The 21154-nt window shown below is 36.5% G+C and overlaps 1 protein-coding gene across 1 annotated transcript in view; it reads left to right on the top strand.

The window, feature by feature from the left end:
• The window catches only part of MIER3 (MIER family member 3), a 37572-nt gene extending 22628 nt beyond the window's left edge, over positions 1-14944 (top strand). Inside the window, exons 6-14 of the mRNA XM_044681054.1 lie at positions 129-249; positions 1181-1266; positions 1454-1526; positions 5318-5469; positions 6449-6530; positions 8679-8773; positions 13993-14120; positions 14228-14370; positions 14487-14944. Of these exons, the coding sequence (XP_044536989.1) occupies positions 129-249; positions 1181-1266; positions 1454-1526; positions 5318-5469; positions 6449-6530; positions 8679-8773; positions 13993-14120; positions 14228-14370; positions 14487-14944 (1338 nt within the window). The remainder of the gene's footprint in view (positions 1-128; positions 250-1180; positions 1267-1453; positions 1527-5317; positions 5470-6448; positions 6531-8678; positions 8774-13992; positions 14121-14227; positions 14371-14486) is intronic.
• The last annotated feature ends 6210 nt before the right edge of the window (positions 14945-21154 follow it).

A 21154-nucleotide genomic window follows, 5' to 3' on the forward strand; every position in this document is an offset into this window, starting at 1 on the left:
CTTTTTTCAAAGCTTAGTTAGTTTCAAGCAATTCTTAATTTGTACAGAATATGACGTTTTAAGAGATGATTTAAAAAATTCTAATGAAATTTACTCACTTCTAACTGTAGTCTGCCTTTTTCATGTAGGAGGAAATAGCAAAAGACCTCTTGTCAGGTGATGATGAAGAAACGCAGTCTTCTGCTGATGATCTAACGCCATCAGTGACTTCACATGAAGCTACAGATTTCTTCCCTCGGCCTTTAAGATGTAGGAAAACTAATAATTATTGGTTAATTATAGCTTTATTGCTGTAGGTTGATGAAATTTTCTTGGGTTTCGTAGCTTTATATTTAGGATTCTTAAAAGACTACTCAAATTCCACCCAAATGCTAGTATAACTCAAATATTTTATTTTTTTGTCATGGCATAGGAAAAATATGATGCCTTTTTAAATAAATAAATTAACCTAGTCTTGCTGTATTATCTTTATGTTTCTGTCCTCAGACTCATCTGTTGCTATGGTAACTAGTCTTGGTTCAACCATGAAATTTCACAGAAGTTTTTTGTTGGTGCAGAAAAGCCCTCTTACTACCTTGATTTTGAAAATCCTTCAGTGTTCAAAATGATATCTTTATTATTGATGCCATTTTATTTGGCTCTTTCTTCTCTGAATGTTGAGAGTATACCAGTTGGAGTATATCAAAGCTCAAAAGCATTAAATAAGTCTTAGAATGGAAATGGCACCAATATCCCTTATATCTTTCCTCATATGTAGTATAAAATTATCTGACTTGCCTTATATCAAAGTGTAAAAAATTAATTTGAGTTATCCAGCTGTTTTTCTAAAGAGTTAGAAATAACATTATTCTGAAGGGCATAAGGGTGTTCTAATAGTAGGTGTCTCAGTTTCTGGGTTATAATAACAATTTAGAGTGCTCTAAATTTTAAATAAATATTATGCAGACTTGATTTTAATTTTACAAAAAATATATGCATAGTTGCACAGCATTAGGTTTATTTTATTATAAGAACAGAATATTTTTTCTTGGCATGTTTAATGTCCCGTATTAGTTAATATATAAAGACATACTTTTAGACTGTTAGAGTCAGAACATTTTGTGCTTTTGTGTTATTGTCCATAAGCTCCTTCTAAACTGATAAATTAACTTTTTTTCTCTTTTTTCTGGCATGTGTAAAGCTAACACTACTTATGATGGTGATAAAGAATCAGAGGGTGAAGATGTTGAAGCAGATGCTGGTAATTCATCTGAAGATTTAAGGAAGGTAAATGGAATGACCAATAATCACGTCAGACCATTTGTTTTAGTGTCTTTTTTAGCTAGTTTTAAAACAAAAATATAATTTCTCTTTTTTGAACTGTGTGAAATTGTATTTCTTAAGTTACTTGATAGTGAATATTTATTTTCAGCATAACACTAAGCTCTTTTTTTCCTCCTAACCTTTTTTTTAGGAAATAATGGTGGGTTTACAATATCAAGCCGAAATTCCACCCTATCTTGGAAAGTACATCGGTAATGAGAAGGGTAAGGTTCCGGATTTTGAAGGCTTTTGCTTGATTAATTCACCCCTATGAAACTTTATAGATAAAAAATGGCCCAACTGCCACAGAAGTATAAAGACAGATGCTAGGTAATCAGATCAATGATATATGGCTGTGTCAAGATAGTCACAGAATCGCAGGATAGCACAGAAGGAAGGGACATCAGGCCATCATGTCTAACTTATTCTACATCATTTCCCCAAATGACCTTTACTTAAAAGACTTCCAAGGGTGGAGAACTCATTACCTCTTGAGACAGTCCCATTTCACTTTTGGAAATTTCTAATTATTAGGAAGCTTTTCTTTGTACCAAGCCCTAGATTTGTCCGAACATTATAGAAAGTGTCCAAATGGAACTTAAAAAAACCCCAACAAATTCAAAACCTGATTATCCAAGTGTTATGTTTCTACTATTGTGCCCAGGCGGTCCCATAAATATCAAATTAGTACAACAGAAGTTTCTCCATAGTTGCACTCCAATAGAAAATGGCAGATTTGAATCATCTTTAAGGTTTCGAGAATGTTATAGCTATGATCTTTTCAGTGGATTCTGAGTACTTATTAAGGAAAAGACACTTGAAAAGAAAGAACAGGGAAAATCTACTTGTTGCCCCATAAATAGAGCAGGGAGGAAGAAGCTAAGCAGGCAAGTGCTTGGGGTTCAGAGTTTAATGACTCTTTAGGAATAACCCTAACAATCTGGGAGTATGTCCAGATAAGGACATTCAGAATTGTCAAGGGCTTCAAAATCAGGCCATCCCAGGATCACTTGAAGGTATAAAGAAAATTTTGCCTGGGGAAGAGAAGACTTTGGGAAATGGCAAGTGGAATAATAAGGAATTAAATCACTGCTTTCAAATATCTGAACAGAAGAAGAATTAGACTTCCTTTCCTTGACCACAAGAGGTAGAACTAAGAGCACTGAAAGTGCAAAAATTTTCTTAAAGGCAGATTTCCATTCAAAAGTAAGAAAAATCTTCCTAACAGGAGAATTATTCAAAAGTGTTTCCTAGTTGAGAGTGTGGCAGGAGAGATACCTGTTTAGGCTTGGGGTAGATTCCATGACCTTTGTTGCTTCTAAGATGCTTTAATTTTAATTGGGATGGTTAGATCTGCCATTTAAGACTTACCAACTGCAGTTGAGCACTTTTTGCACACTGCTAACCTGCTGCTCAAGCATAAATGCTTTAGTTGTTCCTTTTTCTTTCTTTTGGAAGTACAGTAGCTACTCCCAGACCAGGTGCTAGTGCTGATCAATATGGAAGTTTTTAACCTCTGTTTTTCTGGCCTCGATAGGTTGATACCTTCTTAGGCAGCGTGGTAGCCCTCCCATCAGGGAAATTCGCCAAATTATTATACACAACCCAGTTGGCTTTAGTCCTCATGTAGTTTAGAACATTTGGCAGAGGCTGCTTTTATCTTTGGAAGCCCAGCATCTAGCATAGCGCCTGCTAGGTACTTAAAAATGCTAATTTCATTTAGCTTAGTTAATTTAGTTCGTTCCCACATTTCAAGATTGGGGGAGTATTCTTTTCCCATGTTTCCCCACTTAATTTGAAATTATCTTATTCTCTGTATCTGTTCACATCAGAATATGTACAGAATGTAAACTTGATTTAAAAGTTGGCAATACAAGAGGGCAGCTGGATGGCTCAGTGGATTGAGAACCAGGCCTAGAGATGGGAGGTCCTAAGTTCAAATGTGGCCTCAGATTTTCCCCAGCTGTGTGACCCTGGACAAGTCACTTAACCTCTATTGCCTAGCCCTTAGTCTTGGAACCAATACGTAGTATTGATTTTAAGATGGAAGGTGAGAGTTTAAACAAAACAAAACAAAACAAAACATGGCAATACAATAAGGGATGAATGATTTTAATTTTACAGTGAGATAGTGGGAAATAAAGATATATTTCTCTATCTTATTTAGTGCTATTTCCTTGAGCTTGATTTGTTTTTCCCCTTTGAACTCAGGAAATCAAAAATAATGTACACTACTGAGCACAGGAGTCAGGAGGATGGAGAAGGAGGAAAATCTTCTTTTTTTACCTGCCCTTCCAGACCCTACCTTCTAGCCAGGATTACATTTAGATCAGTGGAAACATGGCTGTCTTAGAATCAGAATCTTCATCATCAGCCACTTGTGACGTGCTTTTCTTCTCCTGCTCCAAGGTGGTTGAGAAAAGCTGCCTTGACAGAAGCTATAATGTGGCTTTTGTGTCAGACTCTAGCTGTTCTCTCTAGGGTCACAGTAGAATGATTTTATGTCAAAAAGTCAGAAGTGACATTCTGCCTACTTTCTTTGAATTCATTGGTTTTACCTTTATTCTCCCAGAGGTCTGACTTGAACTGAATACTTATATAGTTTTCTTGTATAATTAATAAGTCATTCTATGAGCTACATGTGAAAAATCAGCCAACTTACTTTACTACCTGGTCACTTTTAAGAACTCCCTTTTAAGTACAGTGATGACTATCCTTTATGGTTGTGGTCTGACAGTTTTGTCAGTTCATTGCACTGACTTTTCTTAGGGATGTCTAAGAAGAGTAATACTTTATCACATCTTAATTTCAAAGAAATTTTTAAGACTGTTGGGGAAAACTTAGGGAAGGAGAAATATACTTTTCTTGAGTATTTAAATCCCACCAAATTTATTAGCATCTGTGTGGTCGTGTTGATTGATTTCTTATTTTCCCAATGAATTCACAAGACACAAATTTCTAGGGAATTTGGCTGAGAATTTTCACAGTTTATTTTTATTATATTATTATATATTATAAGGGTTCCTATTATTGAGATTTTCATAAAATTTGGGATGTATTCCCCTCACTCTTGTGAGAAGATAAGAAACAATGAATTGCCTGAGGAAATGAAGGTTCAAGCTTTGGAGCATTTTGATGTATTAAGTAAAGTATACCAGTTGTCTAACTAATCTGGGCCAAGCCTCCCCTTTGATTTAGGGATAGACTCTGAAAATGGGGAGACAGACTTTTATACATTAAAAACAATCAAATAAGGCCAATTAAAAGGAAACATTAGGTCATCTGATTTCTAATTGGAGGAAAGACTGGGGACTTTCAAAGTTGTGAGGGGGAAGAGTGAAAAGATGCAATTACCTAAATTCAGAAAAAGGTATCCCACTCTCCCTAATGTCTCTGAACCATTAAAGGAACTCGGAAACAATACCATTTGACCAGTATGGGACCAGTTTTCAGAAAAGATGTGGGTTACTTGAGTTGTAAAATTTTAAGAAGACTCCTTATAACAGTCTTTGAGTCTTGACTGTATTTTTAGTAGGTTATGGATCTCTTAAGGAATAGGTAGTCCAGCTTCTCAGCTATGCAAGGGTAGGTTCAAACAATGAAATACAGTTTTCTGCCACTTCCCATGATTATAAAAGGTTTGTTCACAAGACAGAAGTTAGATGAGACCCATAAAATAGAAAGGGAATTGAGCTAGCTCCACAATTGATTCACAAGATGAAGTCACTGTGGTTCATTCAGTCTTCTTCCTGGTATTTCTCCACAGCTCCTTGTTTCCACTCTTATCTCACCTTCTCCCCACCCCCAAAAAAACCCAAAAAACAAAACAACAACAAAACTACCCAGAGTAGCCATTGGCAATCCTTTCCAATGTGAGAGGAGCTCTGCAATGAGCAGAGCAACTTACTGGTATCCAAAATCCACCTCTGGTTACATTTCCTATAAAGTAAGTTAAGGAATAGTTCGCATGTTTCATAAGTGGATTCTTTCTTTACAAATCAACTTTCTTTACCAGTATATGAAAATGAAGATCAATTACTCTGGACTCCTGATGTGGTTCTGGAGAGCAAAGTTAAAGAGTACCTTGTTGAGACTTCTTTAAGAACTGGAAATGAAAAAACGATGGATAAGACTTCTGAGGGAACACACACAAGGGATAATGAACAAGTATGTATTTGGTTATTTTCTGTTGAAATGCATCATGTCTAAATAGTAAAGAAGCTTGTTTTTGAGTAGTGAATATGCTCTTAGTTTTCTTGGGATTAGCAACAAAGTATTTTGTATGATAGAGACTTGTTTTGAGCCTTATTTTATATCAAATTGATCTTCTGAGAGAAAATGCTGTCTGCAAGTTCAACATACTATTTGAGCTCCCACAACATTCTAAACCCCATAGTATGCTTAAGGGCTTCTTCCTTTCAAGCTACTTTTGCAGTCATACCCACCACTTATTTTTATTTCTTTGTCACCAGCTAGAGGGAACATAAAGAAAAATCTTTACACAGATTCACATATAAATTCCCAGCAATAAACTGGAAAATTCTCACAACTGGTATATTTTACATTTTAAGTAAATAGTTGGTGTTATGTGAGACCTCAGCTAGTAATGTCTTTGGGAGCCATGCTGTAGACCAGTTCTGCTTATTATTTCCTCCTAGATCTTGAATATAAATAAATATGGGGAGATGGTAGCCAGCAACTACAGTTTTCACCTTCCCTCATGATGCATAGAGACTGGCACCATTACCACTTCTACTTTGACCTAGCCTTCATCCCTTGGATGAGGGAGCTCTGAAGGAGTCCTTCAGCATCATCAGAAGCACTGAGAGGAGCAGCAGTGATGCTCTCCCCTCAAGAGGGATGGAAGGAAAGATTGAATGTATTTGGAAGAGCAAGATTCTAGCTAACTCCACTTGCTTTCTCAGAGCTGCCTAAATTTGTCTGCAAAACTGAGATAGAGATGAAAGGACAGGACAGAGTTTGACAGAATAACTGCTGTAAAGCGATAGAAAGTTCAAGCTCATTTTCTTCAGCCTAATTTCCTTTGACGTTAGTTTGAGCAAATGCTCAAATGTTTTCTTAATTGCAGAGTTAAATAGAAATTTCATATGATTGACATTTAGTTTTTTTTCTCTCTATGATTTAGGCACTATATGAACTTCTCAAATGTAATCACAATGTAAAAGAAGCGATTGAAAGATACTGCAGCAATGGAAAAGCATCTCAAGGTAAAAAAAAAAGCACTGGGAAAGAGATGATGGGAGGATCAGAGACCCTTCCTAAGAATTCATTGCTTATTCTTGATCTCCCTAAACAATGTAGCTGAAATCCACTGAAAATTTTTAATGGTTGATCCTCATCATTAATTTTTTTCTTTTTAATTTTCATCTGTTCTTCATTTTTATTCACATCAGAAATTATCAAAATAAAATTTTAACATCACTCTCACTGCTATTTCCTTGAAGAATTATAGAGTAAAGCAAACATTAGAAATGAGTTTTTCAAAAGTAATATAAAGAATAAATTTTTTTTGCCAGATTATGAACTCCAAAAAGCTAAAGCATGGTACTGTAATAAAATGACCACTAGTTTCCAGTTTTGTTTTCTATGCCCCTTAGAAAGGCTTTATGTTGCATTTTTAAAAATCATTGTTTCACTATTTGCTTCCATTTTACAAATGGAATGCATGTGCCTTAGGTGCCATTGGAAATGTGCAATCACAGTAATGCTAAGCAATACGTCATTTTTGGGGAAAATAGGAAAACCAGAAATGGTATGCTGGAACCAGCAATTAGAGATAGTCTGTTGAACTATTTCAGCCTGTAACAGGCTGTCTTTAAAAGAGCATCAGATAATTTTTGACTCACAGAAGCAGACATCGATTGCTAGTTTAAATTATTGCTCGTTTTTTGAGCCCAGGTGGAGCAGCATGTGCTGGTCCCAGGGGTGGAAGCAAAACTCAAGGGAGCTAGTACAGTTCTTTGGCAACTTGATTTTTTTCATTTTAGACGAGAGCCATGTCTTATTTAAACTTTCTATCTTCCACAGAACAGTGTACCTAATAAGTGCGAGTGTGAATCAAATTGTGTTGTCCATGCCACGGTACTAACTGAAATTCAAGGGGGAAATGTTGGACAGTAGATAGGAAAGTGAGTCTATTCTGTCTCTCAGGCAGAACAGAATTTAATTCAGTAAACATTCATTAAGAACCTTCAATATACAGGGCATCATTCCATGTGCTGTGCATGCAAAGACAAACCAAAAAACAGTCCCTGCACTGAAGAAGCTTAGAGTCTGAAACAATATCCTTGTGTCCCCACTCACATTTTTTAATCTGTTATCATAAGTAATCATTGGAAAGTAGAACTTAATTTAATTGGTATTTCTGCATGATTGTTTTTTTATTTGTCTTCTGTGTGTGTGTGTGTGCACGCACGCGCATGTGTGCATATGTGCACGTGCATCTGTGTTAGATGCTATGTATTTTTATATGATTGTGAGATTTATGGTAGCAGTCATTCCTCATGCCTCATTCTTTTCTGCTTTGCTTTTTATTTTTAGGTCTTAGCACAGTTTGCACTTAGAAGGTGCTTAATAAATGTTTATTGACCAATTGGCTGATAAGATTACAAATCTATATGAAGGCATAAATGCCCTGGGGTCTAGGAGATTCTAGATTCTGTAATTTCCTCTCTTTGTGTTTAAGCCCTTTAATTACCTAATATTTTCAATATTAGGTGGCCTTGTTTTGCATGGTAATGGCCACCCTGTTTGCATGATATTTGGACTTTTGTTGAGTACTAGTGAATATTTGTGTTTCAAGTTCTTCGGGTTCAGGAACCATATCTTTAGACTTCAGATAGTGTCTTACTTGTGGTAGATGCCCATCCACTAAATTGGATGTTGATTGTTATATTGTATTCCTCCTAGATAAAGATGGCCCAGAATCCCTAATCAGAATCTTACCATTTGTATCAATCTAACAGGACAGACTACTCCCCCTTCTCCCCTCACACACTGAAGTTATTGTAAGGTGTGTTTTTGGTTGAAGTCTGTTAAGTGTGAGAGTTATAGAAATAAATGAAAGCAAAATTTAGCAAAATAATTTGGTTTACTGATATAATAATCCTTCCTTACTTTGAATTAGCATTTCATAAGGAAATAATGGCAAGTGTGTATGCCCAGAATTTAACATTAACATATTTTATGACTTTGTCAGCTGTAAAGATCCTAAATTAAATTATGCTAAAAGATAGAATTTCTCTTTTGGGAACTCAGATTTTGGTAACCTTTTATAGTAAAATCATTCTGAGAGTCAGTAATTCACATAAAGTAGTTTGTTATAAATAATTTTTTTGTGCTTTGGTCTTCTCCAGAAGAGATGACAGCATGGACAGAAGAAGAATGCAGAAATTTTGAGCATGCTCTTCTGATTTATGGGAAAGATTTTCATCTTATACAAAAGAATAAGGTAAATATTATGCAAATAGGAACACAGAGGGAGTTTAGTAATATAAAATCTATGTAAGCAACTCATTTATCAAGACAGTGCCACGAACAGAAAAAAGCACCAACTGATGATTGTTTTCTTATCATTTATATTCTGATTTTTCTTTAAACATCCCCAGAACTCACTTGTAGGTGTCACAACCTATTCACCCTTAAAGTCATCAAAAGCATGGATGTTGTTTTCACATATCTTTCCACGTATGCATTTATAGTAACACATAAATTTGAATATTCAGAACTTGTTCTATATTTCCAGGAGGGATGCCTGATTTTTAGTCCTTATTTCCTTAATCACTCAAAGACTTTCGGCCATGTCTAAAATGATCTTCAACAGTCTTCAACAATGAGCCCTTTATTTCCTGAAAGGTTGATAATTATACTTTCCTGAGTTTGGAGTTTAAAATTTTTTATTTTAATTTTTATTTCAAAATTCTCTTCCTCTACTACCTCCCCCATCCACCAAGAAGTCAAGAAATAAGCTATCTTTTATACAAATGAAAACCTGTCAAACAAATTTCTATATTAGCCATGTTCTAGGGGGAAATATGCTTCATTCTGCATGCATAATTCTTTAGTTCTCCCTCTGGAAGTGGATAGCATTTTATATCATGGGTCCTTTGGAGTTTTGGTGGATCATTGTATTGATCAGATTTCCTAAGTCTTTGTCAGTTGATTTAAATGTAGGTTGTTCTCCTGCTAGCTTCACTGCATTAGTTCATTCAAGTGTGCCCAGGTCTTTTTGAAGCCATCCCTTTCATCGTTTCCTATGCCATAATAATGTCCTGTGACATTCATATACTCTTAACTTGTTTAGCCATTCACCATTTGATGGGCAGTGCCTCAAATTCCACTTCTTGGCCACCACAAAAACAGCTGCTATAAATACTTTTATATTTATTATCCTAGTAATTTGGAAAGGAAATATCACATAAAGAAAAACCTAATTTATATTTGTCTTCCCTTCTTAGTTAATAGAATTACAGAAAAGACACTTGCTAACCATGTTGTAAAGGATTTAGTTTAACTTGATCTCTGTGTGCTTTCTGTAGGGAGAGCAGTCTTCTCAAATGTTTTGATGAGCAGATAAATGCATAGTTTTATACTTTGTTGTTGCCTTAGAGAGTTTAATGCTGGATTTCCAGCAATATGGCTGCATGAGAAATTGTACCAAAGCCAGCTTCCCTACATCATCTGAAAAGAGCAAAAGAATAAAACAAAGGAGGGAAGAAGGAAGAATCTATCTAAGAAAGTTATTACTAAAAAACCTGTAGAGAGAGATCAGATCATTTGTCAGTATGTGTGTATATCTGTGGATAGCTATATCTACATAGATATTGATATAAATAGATAGATACACAATCTTGAACACTGCAAATTGATGATAAGCTGGGTCCAGAATAGGATGGGACTACCTTTGGAAAATTCTAAGTCTTTTAATTATCTTAATCTTCTCTGAAACAGGCCCATTTTTTAACACTAATATTGTTCCAATGCTGTTTAATGGTTAGTTGTGGAATACCAAGGCTTCTAAAGAATTGAAGGTCAGGATATCCAAAGGGCAGTACATTACAGATGAAGAATTGCACAAAAGAAAGGACATATAAAAGAAATTATCAGAGAAATGAACAACCAGGGGAAAATTAGTTGGTCACATAATAAGATTGAGGAATAAATAATAGATATCCTGAATGCCCCATTGATATCCACCTAATTCAAGAGAAAAGGTTGGATATATACCTTAAATCACAGTTAGAGGAGGCTTTGGACAGGGGTCCCATAGAATGGGCATGCATAGATAGTTTGAAATCTGCATTGTTGGAGAGAGTACCCACATCTGTGGGATCTCAGATCTATTAACGAACTGGGAAATCACCACAAAATTGACCAAGAATTTCAAACTATGTAAGTATAAAGTATAGAGTGATAGCATCCATAGGATATCAAAGAAGAGAAACTAAATTTCTTTCAATCCATTTAATCTGTAGCCTCTTCAAATAAAGGAAATCAAAGAAGGACAAGTTGGTAAAAATGGCAAGAAAAGAGTTAGAAGTGAAATTAATGCTTATGTGCTTCTTAAATACAGACCCTTACCCTTCCCTTTCTCTGTATCCTCAAAGCTTAGCACATTGGCTGGCATATAGCAGGTGCTTACCATTTGTTAAGCAAATGCTTGTTGCCTTGACTTTTTGTGATTTACAGAAGATCCTGATGTCCATAGTGTAAAGGAAGGCTAAAACAGAGAAAGAGAACGACAGACCATTACCATAAATTAATATTGACAGTAAAATTTTAGCCAAAGGATTATAGCAGTATGCCAAAAAATTGTTATAATCAAGTTGGATTTATTTTAGGATTGAAAGGATGGTTCAACATGAGGAAATACTTAAAAGGCTGGCATGGTGCAATGGAAAGAATGCTGGATTTGGAGTTAAGAGGACCTGGGTTTGAATCCCAGCTCTGCTATTTGCTCATTGTGTTATGTAGGACAAATCCTTAAAATTATGGACTTCAGTTTTCCTAATCTATAAAATGAGAGTGCTGGGCCAAATGACTTCTAAGATATCTTATAGTTCTAAATATATAATCCTATGATTCAAATTAGCTTAATGGATCATATAAATAAAACCCACATAACTGTGCCAGTGGATTTAGAAAAAGCTTTCAACAAAATCCAGCATTCATTTATGGTTTTTAAAAAAAGTAAAACAACCTCTAAAAAGGTTATAGACATGAAATAGACATGAAAGTGCCTTTCATATACCAAAATCATTTACCTAAAGCCAAGAGCTAGCATTATTTGTAATGAAGAAACACTGGAAGCTTTCTCAGTAGGTATATGACAAAAGCAAGAATGTCTTTTTCTCCACTATGATTTGATGTAGTATTAGAAATGCTACTTTAACAAGATAAGATAAAGGAATAAACATTAGCAAGGAAAAGGAAAAATTATTTGCACACAGTATGATGCCTTACTTATGAAACAAACTCTAAAGAAATTGTCAAAACAACTAACAGATGATTAATAGCCCAATAAAGTACAATAAGAAATAAATCCACAAAAATTAATACCTTTTTGTATAATACTAACAAAACCCAGAATCCCATTAAAAATAAATACAAAATGCATTGAACATCTGGAAATTAGACTAGTCAGACATCTAGGACATATATAAGTAGAACTATACAACCCTTTAAAAATAAAGGAATCCCTAAATTGGAACCATATTTAGTGTTCGTGGCTAGGTTCTGCCTACATAAAAAAAAATTATATCTAAATTAGTTGATGGATGTAATGTTATTCTAAGTGGATAGTTTCTAGAAATTGATAAAGTTACAATGATGAGGTCGATAAATGAAAAGTTAAATTCATGGAAAGTAATGTATATATGGTGTGTGAGGAGGGAAGACAAAGAAGCATTAGCATTACCAAGTCTCAAATTATAGAGTAGTAATTATCAAAACTTTATGCTACTGGCTAAAAAATAGAAAAGGATGCTCTTCGGAATCTTTGAGATAAGAAATACCTAGAAAGAGATTACATACAGTAGTCCCAATATATCATGAACCCAAGGGCACAAACTGTTTGGAGAGTAAGATAATTAAAATATAATTGTCCTAGGACAAGAACTTTTGGGAAAACTGGAAAGCAGTTTGCTAAATAGTAGGGTTAGATGAAACCTTTTACCATATACCATAATAAACTCTTTAGTGATGTGATTTAAATCTAAAATTTTAAATTTAAAGTTTTTGAAAAGTTAGAAGAAAGTAGAAGAAGATAACTGTTACAGTGGTTAGATTGAGGATAAATTCATAAAGCAAACAAGTGAAAGAGGTAATTGCAAAAGACAAAATAGACAGATTTGATTTTCCATGAGTGGAATTAATATAGGCTAAATGTAGAAGCTATTCTAAGTTTAATATCCAATGCAAATAGAGAATCAATACAAATACAATAGACAGTAGAAAAAGCCATTTTCAAAAGAAGGAATATAAACTATCAACAACTATGCAGAACCCTCATGGGCCAGTAGATAGCACTGGCCTTGAAACCAGGAAAACATGGCTTTAAGCCCTGCTTCTGTCTGATACATGCTTGCTTTGTGACCTGAGCAAATCACTGAACTCTGGTTGCTCTGAGTAACTTTCTAAGTTTGTAGGTTGCACAGAAGGTACTAACCTGCATTAGTGAAAAGTTGCCTCACCTGGGAGTTCCCTGTGTGTTTGATATCATAGGTCTCCAGGCTCTATCCAACAACCATATTTCTAATGTTCCAAGTTGCTGATAAGATAAATTAATTCTTAAAAGTTTAAAGTATAACATACAGTTATTGGATAGAGACTACCAGAGACTTGTTGATATCATTTGTATAGGGAACACCTGGGTGAGGAAACTCCTTTGATCAATGGAGGTTAGCATGCAAGTATTAAATAGCCATTAGTAGGGAAACGTGTGAACTGACGATATCAAAAACCAGACCTCTAACCGAAATTCTGTTTAATGTCTTAATTGATGACTTGGATGAAGATAGAGATAGCACACTTACTAAGTTTTTGGATAACAGAGCTGGGAGGGTTCAGCAACATGTTGGATGACTAAATGTAAACTCTAAAAGGTCCTCAACAGGCTAGAATAATGGGATATGATAGCAAAGTGAAATGGAATACAGATAGATATAAAGTTCTACACTTAGGTTCAGAAAATTAAGGACAGCAGTGGGCAGTGAGTTTTGGTTGACCATAGGAGTGTAATTAGAGGAAGCCAACCAAAACAGTAAAGGGTTTGTTAGTCTAGGGAGCAGAAAGGTTGCATGATAGCTGGCTGATCCCAAATGTCCCAGGACCTCTTCTGGAACCTGAAAAGGGTTCAATTTACTCTGAGTAGCTCCAGAGGACAGTGCTTAGACCATGGAAGTGACAGGGAGGCAGTTTTCAATTTAATACAAGGGAAAACTTGCAGTCAGAACTGTCTGAAAATAGAATTATGTTGCCTCATGAGGTAATGATTCCATGTCTCAGCAGAGGCTGAACGCGCATTTGTTGGGGAAGTTCGAGAAGGGATTCATTCCTTTATCAGATGGAGGGTCAGCCTAAAAAATCTCCAGTCTTGACATTTTATGCAGTTTCCAGTTAAGGTAGAAAGGTTTTCCTAAAGATTGACATTTTCTAATGTTCTCTCCTTAGGTGAGGACTAGAACCGTTGCTGAATGTGTAGCATTCTACTACATGTGGAAGAAATCAGAACGTTACGATTACTTTGCTCAACAAACGAGGTTTGGGAAAAAAAGATATAATCATCATCCTGGAGTCACGTAAGTAGAGATATGGTACCTCACCATTGTGAATGCATGTAATTTCATGTTTTTTAATTCTATTCCATATTCATGATAGTTAATGCAGGACGAATGTGCATTTCTAGGGACTACATGGATCGTTTGGTAGATGAAACAGAAGCTCTTGGGGGAGCAGTAAATTCTTCAGCCTTAACATCTAACCGGACCGATCCTCTTCCTGACCAGCAGCTAAGCATTCTAAACTCCTTCACTGCCAGTGACTTGACAGGTAAAGTCAACATTCGAATCTATTTCCTTAGCTACACATTTAGCTAGGCCAGATTTTGTGTGAGTTCTTTTATGAGTAAGATGAAATAGAATCATTTCTTTCCACTTCTCTTTCAGCATTGACCAATAGTGTCGCTACAGTCTGCAACTCTACAGACGTGAATTGCCTCGATGACAACTTTCCTCCACTGGGCAATTTGCCTCGGGGACAAGTAAATCATGTGCCTGTTGTAACAGAAGAGTTACTTAACCTGCCTAGCAATGGTGAAAGTGATTGTTTTAATTTATTTGAGACTGGATTTTATCACTCAGAGCTAAACCCCATGAACATCTGTGGCGAAGAGTCCGAAAGACCAGCAAAGAGATTAAAAATGGGCATTGCGGTCCCTGAAGCTTTTATAAATGATGTTTCTGTAAATAATCTGGGTGTGGACTTTGAAAATCACACGCATCATATCACCAGTGCCAAAATGGCCGTCTCAGTGGCTGACTTCAGCAGTCTATCTGCAAACGAGACAAATGGTTTCATCAACTCCCACACTCTCCATCAACACACTGCCCTCCACTCAGAGTGATCCCAATGGCAAACTCCAAAAACAGTGGGTCTGCAGTACCAGTAAACTTGATGGAAGCTATCAGGTTTGCTTAGTCTTTCACTGGAAGTTTGAACCTTTTTCACTATGACATCAGTGATGTCTTTGTATGTATAGAACTATATCTTGATTTATCAAGAGTAATTTCATTTTTCAATCCATAAATGTGGAAATGAACTATGATGTTCAGCAGAGTTTGGGACTAAGATTGAACTCTGTGGCGCAGCTTTAAGCTCTGCTTTTCTCTCTCCTTTTTTTTTCTACCCCTTTTCGTGTTTCGTTTTGTTTTGTGTTTTCTTTTAAAGCCTGTAGACAGGGGCCACCATCTTAAAACCAGCACCGAAGTTCTGAGCTGAATGGGGTGGCTTCTTTTAGAGTCAATTCCTTTTGCCGTAATGGATGCAGTGGAATAACAATGTTTACAGGTACCAATCCTGATCCCTGCGCAATGTAGCATTTTTTGGTTTTGTTGTTTTATTTCTTAAATAAAAGCAGGGGCAGGTTTCTTTAATTTAAACTGCACAAACATGCAAGGATGTTTTTTAAATGGAAACTTCTCTCATGTGATCCTAAACTAGAGCACTTCGGTTTACAAAACAGCAAGTCCATCTTTTCAGAAGCCAGCACAAGGGGCTGTGTGTGCGACATGTGAAGACCCCTGCTCGGATGAGACTGTGAAGTTCTAGGCCCTGGCTATACCTACCTTACACATAAGAAGTCATTTTACTGCCAGGAGGTTCTGTGTACTTAACTTACAGGCTAAAATTTGAAGCTTCATGATAATTTGTTAGATGGTGTTTTGTCCACAATTTCCAAAATTGTAATATGACAGATTACACAGGTTATTTTGTGTTACTTAAATTCTCCTAAGGCAGTTGCCATACAGAGGCATAGTCTGCAGAGCCTAGGAGGGTACTCGGACATGGTTTACATTTGGGGACACCTCGTGAATTGTTGGAAGTGCTGCAGTTCTAAGTGTTGCGTTTAGGAGGGACCGTCTAGATTTTACACATTATGCAGTAGAACCTTGAAGTATACTTGAGCTCTTTGGGAGCTTAAGTTACCCCTGGAAAATGAAACGAGAGTCACTCACTCAAATCTGGTACTTTGCCACTTTAATGTTTGGAAAATGATAGATGTCCAAATGTATCTTAGAGTCAATTTTACCTTCACTTTATTCCAAATGCATTGTAAATGAAAAGTTATCTTCAGAAACTTTGTGTTTGGTGATTTTGCTTTGCTTTTTCTACCTGCATACCCAAGAGATGACTGACCGGGCAGATTAGATTAGAACAGTGTGTGGTACGCTTTTTGTACAGAACACAGCTTTCACACATTAGACAAAAAGATTTCTTTAGTTGAAAATGCAATAGTAGGATTCCTTCACTTTTTTTTCTTTGCACTGTCTTAATAACATTTTGATTGCCACTAGTTGTGTTGCTTAGAGAAACCTTAAAAGTGTGGCTGCATTCGTGATATTTGTAAGTATAGGGCGCTTCAAGGTTGTGCTGAGTGAGTAGGATTTAGTGACCTTATACAGTAGTGTGGCAAAGGGAGGGTATTTATTATACAAACTGTGAACTGCATTGACATCCTGAATTTTGGATGAAGCACAGTCCTGTTTTTCTTTACAGCTTTTGAAATGAAGTTTGCTTTGTGAAGTGCTCCCGCATAGCACATTTACCATAAACATTAGTTTAGCACAGTGGACAAAAGTAGTTAAAAGGGTAACTTCTTTCCAAATCGGTTCACTTAGCATCCATCTGAATGAAATACATAACAATTCTTGTAAGTACACAGTAATGGCGGGTAGCCTGGGCCCTGTGTTGTACTCTGTGACATCGTTAGCCAAGTTGTCAGCTTCTTGTTGCTATGTTTTTGTGCTAAACTTCGTTCCTTGTTTCTTTCGTTAAGAATCAACACATTTTATGTGATTTAGTAAATACTGGCCATAATCTTCCATTGTTATGCATTTGAGTTTTAACTCTGGGTTTACAGTGGCTGGTCTGTATAAAATCATTTTACACAAAGATGACTGAATGCTAATACCAGTTGCACTTAAATGAACATGCCCATTCTCAGTAGCTGATGCAGTAATATATTCAGTTTATCTATGCATTGCTGGGATCTTGATGTAGATGGAGACGGTCTAGTTTCTTATCTAAAGTTTGGATTGTCAGCAAGTTGAATGGACACTTTAGTTATTTAATAAAGATTTTTGACCAAAATCCAGAAAATGGTATGAGAGAAAAATGAATTCCGGCTAGTATAATAGATTTTTAAATGCCAATTCTGATTTTAGCCTCTTGCGGAGTGCTAGTAGCTAGCTGGTAACGTTTACTTTTAATTCCTTGTTAAAATGAGGCAATAATTTGCAAGATTTTGTATATACATGTAAATTCTGCATATCTTTTTAGATATCTAATTCAATATTTTCTGACTACTTCTGCCATGTATAGTACCATTTTTGTGCATGCCTGATGTGACATTCATAAATTGTACCACTATGACTTTATCCATGTAAAATAGCTATTTATTGAATTTTCTTTTAAAAGCTGGACTTATCTATTTTTCTCTCAGTTTAAGCATCTTAATGGAGAATTTGTTACTGTTTATTAAAAGAATTGCGTTTAAGAGTTAGCATGAAGAAAACTGAGCTGCAATCATATGAAGAAACTCTATTGCCTTTATTCTTACTTGTTAAAGCACAATTCTTATAACAAACTGTGATGAATTCTTTTTTTCCTTTGCCACATTTTTTTTTCATATGAACAAACCAAAAATCCATGATGAGCAATTGCAGTGTTGGTAGATATCTTTGTGTACAGGGAATCTGACAAGGACAGCTGATTCATTTAGAAGTGTAACTGGTGCTGTGACGATAGCAATACTTTTCTTTTGTTAGTCATATTTCATCTTTTTCCGTGCTAGCTTTTTAAATGTTTAGTTTTCCTCTTGTCATGGTCAACTGCTGAATTTACTTGAAGGATGTACAATACTGTTTGCTGAAGAATACAGAAGTGTGTACAATTAGGTCAAAGAATTGTGCAATTGTTTCCTTTTCTTTTTTAATTTTTAAAATTGAGGGTCATAAATGTGTGAGAACTTCAGATCTAGTAGAGCATAGTGATACTATTTAATTTAACCAAAGTCTCTAGTAAATATTTCAACTTTGAATGTAAACTAATGAACAAGCCTGACCAACAAGGAGATTATTTGCCCAGAGTTACAAGCACATTGTCTACAAATGGGAATTGAAAATAATTTATAAAAATATTGACATGGTTACTATGTTTTTTAAAAAGTTCCTAATTTTTCACTAAAAGGAGGAAACTCTTAGCAGTTATATTGTTAAAATATGGTAGGTATTAATATTCCTTTTAGACGACCAGTGATTCCAATTGTCCCAGTTTGAAATAAGTACCCTGTGAGTATGAGATAAATTAGTGACAATCAGAACAAGTTTTAGTATCAGATGTTCAAGAGGAAGTCGCTATTGTTGCATTGATTTTAATATTTGTACATAAACACTGATTTTTTTGAGCATTATTTTGTATTTGTTGTACTTTAATACCTGGTGTACAGTTCCAGAAATAAAAGTCTGGAAATCTTTTTTCCCTTGGTTCGTCTGTGTATTTGCAGTGGGGGACTTGTTGATTAAAGGGGCCAGACATCCCAAATATGCCAGTATACCAAGTTAATGCTCTTGGAATTTTATATCAATCTCAGAAATGCTTATTTTCTTAGAATAAATGGGAGTTAGGGTAAATGTAGTCAATTTGGTTTCTTAAAATGTTTAGAGAGATTTTTTTTAAGTAGTGAGAAATAGGCTATGATTTCATTGGTGTGAGGAATTCCCACAGTGGGCTCTTCTTCCATGAAGAAGGGTAATTCCTCTATAATTTAGGATCTTAGAGAATTACCTTAGTCATAGAGATTAACTTGCTTGCCTATGGTCACATAGCCAGTCTGTGTTAGCGGCAGGACTCGAATCCAGATGTGATGGACTCCAAAGCCAGCCCTCAAACCAGAATGCCTACCTGCCACGACTTTAAATTTTTAAATAGTTTTAAAACACTTTTAAATCCTCTGAACAATTGTTTCAGTCTAAAAACATAGTGTTCGTGCAGAATGACAGTAATTACAAACTTTTCAAGAAAACACATAGAATATTCAAAGTGAATAAGTAAGTGTTTACTTTTTCAAGAATATTTACAGTTTTACTCAATTCATCAATTAAGTAAAACTAAATATTTTTGAAAATTTTCTCTTTTTTCTTTACTTTTTCTGGTTTGAGATGTAGGAACTAGAACCAGCTGAATGCCCCCTCCATCATCCCCATTCTCTCTAATCTTCAGTTTTTCCCTATTAACTGGCTCCTTCTCTATCACCTGCACACATCCTTCCTTCAAAAAGCCTCACTTGATCTGACCATCCCCAGCTATGGACCTCTATCTCACCTCCCCTTCTCTGCTAAACTTGAGAAAGTCTCCCCCCAATGCCTCTTATCTCCTCCCTCTATTCAGTCTTCTCAAACTGCGGTCGGCTTGCCCACCTTTTTCTTTCACCTGAAATTGCTCCCTCCAGACACCAGTTATCACATTCCCAAATCCAGTGACCTTTTCTCAGTCTTCGTTCTTCATCCATCTGTAGCCCCTTGACCATGCTGATCACTCCTCTCCTCCTGGGTATATTATGCCTAGATTTTCCTGACATTGGTCTCCCCCAGAGTCCTATTTGTCTGATTGTTCCTTTGGTGGCTCTTCATCCAGGTGTCCCCAAAGGGTCTATCCCAGGCCCTCTCTTCCCTTTATGCTCTCCGTGGTCATCTCATCAGCTCCTGGGGGTCCTCAGAACACATTCACTTTGGTCTGTCTCGAACGGGATGCACCACAGGCATCCCAACCTCAGCATGTCCAAAATGGAACTCATTTCCCCCTCAGATCCACCTCTCTCCAATGTGCCTTCACTCTCCATCCCAGGCGAAGAACCTTTCTATCCTCCTCTCCTCACCCCATACAGCTGCCAATCCCTATTAAGCAACAAAAGGGTGGTAGGCACAGCGATGCGCTCCCTAGGAGCTCCGAGTAATGGGGGACAAACAGCCGAGGAAGGAAATCAACAGAAGATGCTAGGACTAAGGAGAATTAGAACCTCATACAGGGATTTTATATGGAACTTGAAGTAAGGCTGGAGACTAGAGGAGAAGGGAGAAAATTGCAGGGAGGATCCCTGGAGTAAGGAGATGCAATTCTGGGGAAGGGAACAAGAAGGGAGAAACCTAAGGAGGTAATGGAGGACTTTGAGCCAGAGGATTTTATACTTAATTACATTTAGAGCCACTGGAGTTCTTGTCAAGTCTTGTCATCTCTGCTTTTGCAACGTCTTCCTATGGATCCCCTTCCCTCTCTTTCTTTACCCCTTTATCCTTACCTTCTTGTGAGTTGATCGTAAGGCAGAAGAGCAATTGCCTAAGCCTTACTGCCCTTCTGACTTGGAACTGTATTTATTCTAAAAGACAAAAGGTAAGGGTATTTTTTTAAAATGACATATCTAGAATTGGAAGGGGCAATGGGGGTTAAGTGACTTGTCCAGGGTCCCACAGCTAGGTGTCTGAGACTAGATTTGAACCAGGATCTCCTGGCTCTCAATCCACCAAGCCATCCAGTTGCCACTGGCCCTGCTGTTCTCTTAACTCACAGCCACCAGCCTGACAGAACCCTCATCACCTCACATCTTCTAGACTATTACAAGTCTTCAGGTTGCTTTCTCTGCCTCTAATCTCTTTTCCTTCCCAACCACCGTGTCACCCTCATTATTCAGTAGATTCCAGGGGACTCCATATTGCTTCCAACATGAAATATAAGATATTCTCTTTGACATTGAAACCCTTTCAGAGGCAGCTGGTGGCCCAGTGGATAGAATGTTGGGCTCAGAGGCAGGAAGACCTGAGTTTAGATTTCCTCATTTGTAAAAATGGATATTGGGGGGAGATAGAAGGCTCAGTGGATGGAGAGCCAAGAGGTCCTGGGTTTAAATCTGGCCTCAGACACTTCTTGGCTGTGTGACCCTGGGCAAGTCACTTAACCCCCACTGCTTAGCCTTTACCACTCTTCTGCCTTGAAACCAATACATAGTAAGGAAGGTAAGGGTTTTTAGAAAAAAAAAATTTTTTAAATAGGGATCATAATA

Source organism: Gracilinanus agilis, chromosome 1 (assembly GCF_016433145.1).
Source record: "Gracilinanus agilis isolate LMUSP501 chromosome 1, AgileGrace, whole genome shotgun sequence".
NCBI classification, from domain to species: domain Eukaryota; kingdom Metazoa; phylum Chordata; class Mammalia; order Didelphimorphia; family Didelphidae; genus Gracilinanus; species Gracilinanus agilis.